Source organism: Gossypium raimondii, chromosome 5 (assembly GCF_025698545.1).
Source record: "Gossypium raimondii isolate GPD5lz chromosome 5, ASM2569854v1, whole genome shotgun sequence".
NCBI classification, from domain to species: domain Eukaryota; kingdom Viridiplantae; phylum Streptophyta; class Magnoliopsida; order Malvales; family Malvaceae; genus Gossypium; species Gossypium raimondii.
The window spans coordinates 41266070-41276208 of NC_068569.1; the positions used below are offsets into that span (position 1 = coordinate 41266070).

At 37.8% G+C, this 10139-nt stretch overlaps 1 protein-coding gene across 1 annotated transcript; it reads right to left on the reverse strand.

Annotated features, from left to right (window-relative positions):
- LOC105766105 (xyloglucan O-acetyltransferase 1) lies at positions 1-1794 on the reverse strand. Its single transcript, XM_012585429.2, has 2 exons — positions 1378-1794; positions 1-1272 (listed from the first exon to the last, which is right to left on the reverse strand). The coding sequence occupies exons 1-2, from the start codon at positions 1538-1540 to the stop codon at positions 170-172; spliced, it is 1266 nt and encodes a 421-aa protein (XP_012440883.1). The 5' UTR covers positions 1541-1794; the 3' UTR covers positions 1-169.
- Between the last annotated feature and the right edge of the window lie 8345 nt (positions 1795-10139).

Consider the following 10139-nt stretch of genomic DNA (forward strand, 5'->3'; position numbering starts at 1 on the left):
TAATTTTAAAAAAATTCACTCAAAAAGCAATAATCTCATTTTCACCAACTACACTCGACACATTTCCTTCCCAAACAACATTTCTTCAATTATCTATTTACTTTGAAGGGGGAAAACACATGCACCAACCAAGTAAATCAAAAGTTAAGCACTTGCTATTTGTATTGCCTCACTCTTTTCTCCTGGATTGAATACTCCATTTCCTTGTAACTTCCAACAATATCTGATTCCAAGTATCTACAGGACCAGGCAGACACCAATGCACGCAATCGTTCTGTACGCGCTCTCGAACCCCATTCGCAAACGGAAACGGATACATGTAAGGCCCTGGATGACCATCCGGTCTCATCAACGATAATTTGGTCACATCCAACATCTCAATCCTCAATCCTTCAATTTGTTTAGCATTTACCTTGACAGCTTCTATTTCTTCAACCTCAATTGCTCTCATATCTGCATCCATTCCTTCAAGCATCTTCTCTCCTTCCTTATAAGGTTTAGTCTTTGGACAAGCACCAGCCTTATCCCATTCACCTTCAAAATGTGAAGGTGAAAACGTGGCGAGGAACACATCAATTCCATTACCATTAGCCCCTTTTCTCTCAATTATTGTCTTAAGCGCAGTCTTTAAGGCCTTCCTCATCACATCGTAAAATCCAATTTCAGTGTGATTTAGTCCAGGGCAGTAATGACAACCTAATACTAAACCACCCTCATAATAAACTGCTGGATGAAGAAACCAATGCCCTATTGAGAGTAGAATCATATCTATATGGTCCAAATCAGACCCCCACTTCTCATCAACAGTGTCCACATATAATTCATTATGATTTGGACCAGCTTTTGATTTCTCAACACCTTTAACCAGAAATGGTGACCAGTAAACTGATATAGAAATGTTATGAGAAGCAAAATGCCATGTACGAAACTTGTTATCCTCCCCATCTCTATAGACCAGGTTAGGATTGGAGGCAGTGGCTAGCATACAAAGAAGAGATTCCAATTGGTTCCTAGCCATGGAATCTCCGACAAAAGCTATGTGCTTGTTACTTAAGAGGTGCAAGAAAGTGTTGGGATTAAACCTGGGGAGCTTGCATTGGCTTGGTCGCCATCTCCAATAAAGGTAATCAAAGTCAGGTCTCCCATGAGAGATACAATTTTGACCGTCCTTGATTGTACCACAGGTTGTGCCATTGTACAGAGGCCCCATCTTGTCGTGTACCCATCTGCCGTCGGTGTAGTCACATGGAGTTTCATAAACTATTTCTTCTTCTGTAAAAGAAAAAAAAAGTTGGTTCATTAATACCACCCAATAACTAAAAACTCAGGGAAATTAAGGATAAAAAGTTGACAAGTGCTTTTGGTTGCTGAAAATACCTTTGGTGAGGATGGTGGGATTGTTGGGAGGGAGGTGATGAAAAGGGTGAAAGTAGAAGCGAAGGAGAGCTATGGGGAGAAGAGCATAAAGAGCGAAAGGCAGCAACTTCTTGGTGGGGGAGGGAGAGTTAGGATGGGGTTTGAGTGGACTCATTACATCCATGTTGGAAAGAGAAATACTTGCACTGCTCCTTTGTTCTTTTGTTTTCTGGGTTATATTGACTTTGAGTTGAGGATTAATTCTAGCCTTACAACACTGTGGATGTTACAGTAAGCGTTTCAGGCAAAACGGCAGCTTGTTTTGCCACGATAAGCTAAGCGAGTCGGCCAAAATATCCAGCGGGAAATCGTTGTTTATAGCCATAGCTGTGACTTAGTCGATGGTTGGATCTGACCTGTTAGTGGAATTGATATTTATTAATCCTATATTTGGATTGAAGTAATAGAAAGGAGGGAAAAGAAAATAAGGGAAAAGAAATCATTTCTTCGTTTCATTAACTTATTTTTATTTAGATAAGAGAAAATGTAAAGGAAATTATCTCAAATCAGAAGGACTTCATTAATATATCTTTTATTAAATTATTATTATTTTGATAGTTTCTTTTTATTTTTCCATATTTTTATATAATTTTAAATAAAAACTAAAATTAACATTTTTAAGAATTTTAATAAATTTATAAACAAATTCTTTATCACTCAACCAATAATAATCTTTAATTAATTTTTAAAAATTTTATTATATGTTATTTTTAAAAACACTTCTATTCTAAATACTGTTATGAATATTTTATTAGAAGTAGAGTTCTATTTCATTTATACTTCTTATGTCTATAAATATATATTTAGAGAAGCATTGTAAAAATTCCGATTGATCAATAAAATACGCTCTCTCTTTGCTCTCCCATTCTCTTTGTTCTTTACTTTCTGTCTTTTTATTTTATAACACGTTATCAGCACGATTCTCTTTTATTTTATAATATGGTCACTCTAGATCTACTGCTCAAGTTGTTGTCGATTACCTTCTAGAGCTATTGCAATTTAAGTTTTCAATTGAGGCCTGCACACTATGGGTAATCATTAAAGCCTTTAACCACTTAGATCTAAAAGTATATTTTACTATGATTTATTTATTATGTCATGTTTAGTATAATTGGAGACTAATCATAGACAACATGAATAGATAGATTTTGATTTGAAATCCACACAAGTTTGCGATGGTGACTATGAAATAAAGAATTTTTTGGACGTTTATAAGTTCATCTTAGTAAATCTATTATATTCCCAAGTGAACGCAAAAGAAAATAAAAACTAATATTATTTCAATATTTGGTAGTACAAAATTAGTCGAAAGCTCTAGAAGAGCTAATATATTAATATCTTGTGATGGTTAATCCATTGGTTTTAAAAATATTTATAATGGATCTCATATTGAGATTGTGAATGAATAAAAGATTATATTTCATATAAATCACTATTGTTATAAATATTTATTTTGAAAGGATGAAAAAAAAAGGAGGATTGAGTTATTGATTACTCTTGTTATTAAATTGAATTGACTGTGACTAACTTTGTGATCTTCTTTTATCATCATCCCCATTAAGGGATTGAAAGCAAAATATTTGATTGTGAAAGATCTACTTATGAACAATAAAATATGGTAATTCAATCTAAAGCTTGTTATGGTTGGATGCACCTGAAGTTGCAAGTCTATTTTTTTTTTACATATTTGAAGATTTTGGCATATTCCCTGAAGTGAATATTGTATATAATTGTTTGGAAATTATATTTATTTTGTTGACTTAGTGGCATTATAAACGTCACATTGATTTAGACATTTCTATTAGTAAATGTCACAATAGTATTTATATATGGATACTGTACAGCCCATTTTCCGCCCGGGCCCAAATCAAACCCAAACAGCCCACTACAAACCTAGCCCAAAATGTCAAAACCCTAACCCAGTTCAACCCTCAACCACGACCTCGGTCATGCCAGACGTCCTCTCTTGCTCTCGCAGCTGCACTTTCTCGCTCAAGCATGACAGACGCCATCGATTTTGCACCAAAATGGTCGGGTTATCCTTCCAACACCACCGACCTTGCCCAAAACCCGCAAACCGCACAAAACGATAGAAGAGAACAGGAAAAGAACAAGAGAATAGAGTAAAAGAAAATAACATAGTTGGCTATAAAAGCCGAACTAAATGTAATTCTCACCGTGTTTTTTTGGATTATCGGTGAACAAGAAAATGTAAATCAAAAGGTTGAGATTTACCCATTCATGCTCCTTTTAATCTGCTTTTATTTCCTTTCTATGTTCATCATTTACACGTAAAAATGTAAACGAAAAGAAAATGGAATAATCGGACAAAAGCGGATCTAAAATCTAAGAAAAGGCCCGATTCCAATCCTTTTTCTATTTGTTTTCATCTTCTTTATTTTCTTTTTATTTTTATTTTATTCTTCATTTACTTGTTTCAATACCTTTTTAATAATAAAAAAGGAATTTAAAAGAGAAAAAGAAAAAGGAAATACCTGACCGCCTCGACGAACTGGTGCCGGAGTCCCACCTTGGCAGTCACCGGAGTTGGGCAGAAAGGAGGTGTTTTACCTTTTTCTTCTTTGGTCCCGTGGTCGAGAAGGTTTAGCCTTCGGGGACGCCGCAGAAGGGAGGCCGAGAGGCCGTTCTCGCGCAACTCCGGCCGCTGGCCATGGAGGCGGCGATGATGGCCTAGGTCTAAGTAACCGAAATGAGGGAGAAGAGGGGATTCTTTTCTTTTTCTTATTTTTGAGGTGAGTGCGACTAGGTTAAGAGGGGTTAAGTTTTCATTAAACGGCGCGTTTGAGGCCCCATGACCCGCATGCGATCTGACCCGCTCCAGGGGGGATCCGCGCGTTTGCATGAAATGGGCTATTTGCGCCTTTGATCCATCTGTATTTTTATTTATTTCGATTTCGTCCTTTTGCTTATTTATTTACTTTATAAATTCGGCCCGTGAGTTTAGCTCCCATTTCGATTTGGTCCTTAGACCATATGCCGCCTTTCTGTTAAAACGCAGCGTATTGGGCTTGGGATATATTTCTCATGAGTCCCTCATACTTTGAACGCGCTTTATTTCCGTCCTTACGATCTTATTTTATGTGTTTGCAATTTAAGACCCCAAATATCATTCTGAAATTCATTTTAGTATTTCGCATTTTTATGTATTTCATTTAATATTGCTATGATTAATGTTATTTATTATTATTATTTATTCTGCTACATTTTATGTCTCATTCCAAAACCTTGTTTTATATATATATATATGTACATACTTATATATTTTACACTTTATGTTTAATATATGTGCACACTTTTTATTTTTGTAAGGATATACACACATTCATATTTTATATTCTTATATAATATTTATACATTTTAAATTTTTACATTTTCTTATATGTGCGTGTACATATTCTTTTAAGTTTATATAGATATAAATGCGCCTACGATGTATATATTATTTGTATTTTATACTTTTTATACATACATATTTTATTTTAGTAAATACATATACATATACACACATATTTTAATTTATGTTTATATACATATATATCTCTTTGTATTTTTATTCGTGTTCACTATTTATTTCATTTTCATTATTATTTTGAACAAATATTTTAATTTATTTGTTTGTATGCATTGTTATTTTATATGATTGTAGGTTTGACTTTTATTTATTATTGTTACTATTGCTCATATCATTTTATGCTTTTGTCTTCATTAAGATTTTGCCATGCATAAAATGTAATTTGCTTTCACTATGATTTTGTGTTTTGTTTTACTCGATATAATATTTTTTTAAATGGCATTTCGTGTTTGGATTCGAGAAAATCGGGCCCTAACTTACTGGGTTTCGATTTTCACAATAAATCTAAATCTACGAATCTTTTCAAACTCAAGTTTTAAATGATCTCGGGAATTAAGAAAAGATCGTGTCCTAACTTACTGGGCATGATCCCTTTCCTAAACCCGAGATAAGAAAATATCTTTTAAAATAAATAAAATTTTAGCATTCATTCGCGTATCGGGAATTCGAGACATTGTGTCCTAACTTCTCGGATATGATGCTTTCTTTCTCGATTAACGTGGAACGTGCCCTTTTCCCAAAATTTTCAACATTTTAATACAAGGATCATATTTTTAAATTTCTTTAAAGTTTTCAGTTTTTCGACACTAAGACATTAAATAATCAACTAGGTACCAATTTTGGGCGTATCGAGGGTGCTAATCCTTCCTCGTGCGTAACCGACTCCCGAACCCGTTTTTCTAAATTTCGTGGACCAAACTTGTTGTTTTAATAAAATCAAACCCTTTTATTAAAAACAACTACTTTTCGAGGTGATCCAATCACACCTCATAAAAAGGATTGGTGGCGACTCCCGTTCCATTTTTCAAAACCAAGTCGACCCCGTTTTTCATCCTAAAAATGGTGTCAACAGCTTGGCGACTCCGCTGGGGACAAAAAATAAGAGAGTCGAGCCATGTATTGATTACCTTGTCTTTTTGTCAAAGATTGAAAACTTGACACGATCCTTGTGTTGCGTTTCATTCGTCTTTATTTCAGTCTTTATCATCTTGTTTATAATTACTGCGTTTAGATGTATATCTCTGCACATTGCACTGCATGATCGTTCGATCTTTCCCTTTTAAGTGGGAGTGAGAAGCTACTCCTTCGTGAGGTTTTCACCTCCGTGCAGGATAGCGGATCGCTTTCGGGATACATCCGTACCTATGTCTTCGTGAGATTTTCATCTCCGTGCAGCCATAGGGAAATGTATTCCCCTGAACCGAACTCAGTCCGTATGAGCCTATAATGGGTGAGGATTGAGGAATCTGCTGGTTCGGGTACCTTTGCTTTAGAACCAAGCCGCATGTAACAAGCCTAGGAACCTGCCCTAAGTAGAGATTCCTCGAGCCCTAGTAGTTTCCTGAATAGTAGCCTTAATTATTATCTCTTGTATACTTTGAATTTTTGTTTATTATATTGACTTGCTTTTACCTTGATTGTGATTGCATGGCATTCTCATCATAAAGGAGGTGTTGATTCGTGTTCGGTGTTTAAATAGAGAGCTTAACATGGAAAGGAAGTTTCTTGGTAAAGTGGAAGATAATGCGGCCGTCCGAGTTTGGTCTGAAAAAATTCAACAAGAAAAGGGTGATAGCCTTATGGAGGGATACGTGTCAGAGTTATGGGACTTCACTCGAATTAGCGTAACTCAAAACAACCTACAAGAATTGAAGGAAATTTGGGATCAGTGGAGTGATGAGATTAGACAACTCTTCTACAATAACTACGGCGATTTACCTTATCTGCTCGACGTAAAGATAGACAAACACTTGTTCCGAGCCCTTGTACAGTATTGGAACCCCGCCTATAGTTGTTTCACATTTGGGAAAGTAGATTTGGTACCCACGATAGAAGAATATACGACCTTGCTACGATGTCCGAGGACCCAAGTTGATAAGGCCTATTCGAGAGTGGCATATGTCCCGAACTTCTTAAAGAAATTAATGAGTATTACAGGGATGAGCGAGCAATGGGTTGCAGCCCGGATCAAGCAAAAAAGAGACAACAAGTGCATGCCTTGGAAAAGTCTGCGAGATCTGATCTTGGCACATCCGGATGTGAGAAAGAGGGTCGATATTTTCGCTTTCAGCATTTATGGTTTGGTCATTTTCCCCAAGGCATTAGGGCATGTGGACGAAGCAGTTTCAGATTTGTTTGACAGGCTTGACAAGAGGGTCACACTGGTCCCAACAATCTTGGCCGAAACCTTCAGATCGCTAAGTGCATGTCGAAGAGCGGGTGAAGGAAGGTTCATCGGATGCGCGCAATTGTTATTAGTGTGGTTCCATAGTCACTTTTGGAAAGTAGAGAAGATCTCCTATCGAGTATTCTCCGAAAACTATTCTCCATTAAGGGAATTAGTAGCTACGCCAAGACGAGACGATATCACGGAAGAGAAATGGTTGGTGATCCTCCAAAACCTTCAGGAGGAAGATGTCGAATGGAGAGCCCCATGGATGATCCCTAGCGAAATTTTGTACCGGTGTGGAGAGTTCAATTGGGTTCCTTTGCTTGGAATTTGGGGAGCCGTTGGGTACGCCCTTTTACTAGTCTTGAGGCAGTACAGGTCTAGACAGTTCATACCGTCGACACATGGGTTGGCTCAGTGTGAATTCTCGTTCAAAGAAGATAATTACAAGAAGAAGGTTCGTGAAATGTCAAATGCTTGGAACCAAGTCCACAGAATGAAGATATTTGCTGTAAACCCGATGACAACTCCCAAGTATAATTTGTGGTGGGGAAGAAGAATCAACGATAACATCCCCGCATCAAGCCAAGAGGATGTTCGACCGATAGAAGAGCATCTACAAGTAGTTCCATCAGAACTAGAGATCATTAAACAAGACTTTGAAAAAAGAAGTTCGGAGTTGGGAAAGAAAATTGAGCAACTAGAAGAGGAAAAGATGCGTTTGGGATTGGATGTTGATATTCACAAGTTGGAAGCCGAGAAGTTGAAGAAAGGGAAGAATAAAGCCGAAGAAGATTTAGATAGTTTAAAAACGGATTATAAGAAGCTGCGAGTGTCGATGAGAACTGCCGGTAAAACGTCAGAGCAGTGGCGACATGAGGTCAAAGAAGAAAAGGCTAAAGCTGATCAGTGGGAGAAGAAATTTCAAGACGCCCTAGTTCGAAAGAATGCTTTGGAGAAAAACTTGTTAGAACGTCAGAATGAAGAAGTAAAATTAAAAGCCCGGGTAGCAGAATCGGAAAAGTCACTTCATTTGCACCGTAGTTGCAACTCTGTGATAGAGTTAAGAGTGAGCTTAGAAAAGATCAAAAAACTAAAAGGAAAGATAGGAGAGCTTGAGGACGCATTGCACAATTCTGAACTGCGAATGGAGCTTCTTGAAAGGCGTAACGAACAGTACCAGGAGCAGTTCCATCATGCCCAAAATCAGATTAGAGATAGAGATTACGTTATGGGACAAGCTGTTACTCAAGTACGAGAAGTAGCCGATCATCTGCAAACCTTGGCAGTTCAAGCTGATTTGCTGAGTTTAAGTTATGAATCAGAATCAAGCCGAGGTCGAAAGTTGGCTCAGCTCCTTAGGAGTGTTAAGACTTTGAGTATGAGGGCAAAGCCGTATATGTAGTCCATTTTATGTAAAGAAATTTGTTTTCTAAATCGAGTTCTTCTAATGAAATTGAATTAGAATCAATGCCTCCCTTTGCATTCATGCATTTATATTACATTTCATTACATGCATTAAGTTTCATTAAGAAGGCCCTAATTAATCAAAATTGTCACAGTTATCCTGGAAACCAACAAAAATCCACCAACCAAACATTACTACGGTACTCGACGTCAAACAAAAGCAATGGATCAGAGGTTAGAAAGGCTAGAACAAATGCAAAAAGAAATGCAAGATAGGATGCAGGAACAATTGGACAGAATTCAACAAGACGCATTGGAATCCCAAAAGATTATGAGCCAGCTAGCACAATTGTTGGCTGATAAAGGAAAAAGCCCTGTGATTAATTCAGGAAATTATCAGGAGGATCCTGTTTATCCTCCAGGTTTTACCCCGACAAATACCCAAGCACAACAAGACATAGGCCCACAAGGAGCACCTAGACCTCAATATCGAGCTGGCACCTCAATACCAGTGCATTTTCAAGTAGGCTCGGGTTCTAACCCTGGGGACAACCCTACCAACCCCGTGGTTCCGGATCTTGATGACATAGCAGAGATGGAAAAATCAAAAATAGACCTGCCAAAACAACTGGAAGAGCGGTGTAGATGGCTAGAGGAAAATTTTAGAGCCATGGAAAACATCGACTACCAATGTGGAGTTGACGCCAACGATTTAAGTTTGGTTCCTGATCTGGTACTCCCTCCGAAATTCAAGATGCCGGAGTTTGAAAAATACAACGGGACTAGTTGTCCTGGAGCTCATATAACTATGTTCTGTCGAAGAATGACAGGATACGTCAACAATGATCAACTGTTAATCCATTGCTTCCAGGACAGTTTGATCGGGTCTGCAACCAGGTGGTACAATCAACTGAGTCGTGCTAAAGTTAGTTCATGGAAAGATTTGGCGCAAGCTTTCATGAAGCAATATGGCCATGTGACAGACATAACACCTGATCGAATTACGTTACAGAACATGGAAAAGAAACAAAACGAGAGTTTCAGGCAATATGCCCAACGATGGAGGGAAGTGGCAACGCAAGTCTAGCCACCTCTTTTGGAAAGAGAGGTCACTATGCTTTTCATCAATACGTTGAAGGCCCCATTCATCAACCACATGTTGGGGAGTGCCACCAAGAGCTTCTCGGATATGGTAATGTCCGGTGAAATGATCGAAAAAACGCAATAAGGAGCGGTAAAATAGAAGCAGGGGAAAACTTCAAAAGATCAGCCCCAAGGAAAAAGGATAACGAAGTGAACAATGTAAGCACATATAGCAAGAGCCATTCAAAACCGATTACCGTTGGCCCCCCAAAAATGATAACTCCCGGTTACCAGACCCCCTCAAGGCAGGAGCCCAACACAAGGCCCAACACAAGGACTAACACAGAGAGATTTCAATTTACGCCCATTCCAATAACCTACGGGGAATTGTATCAGAAGCTATTCGATGCGCACATAGTGTCTCCACATTATCTAGAGCCCATGCAACCACCATACCCTAAATGGTATGAC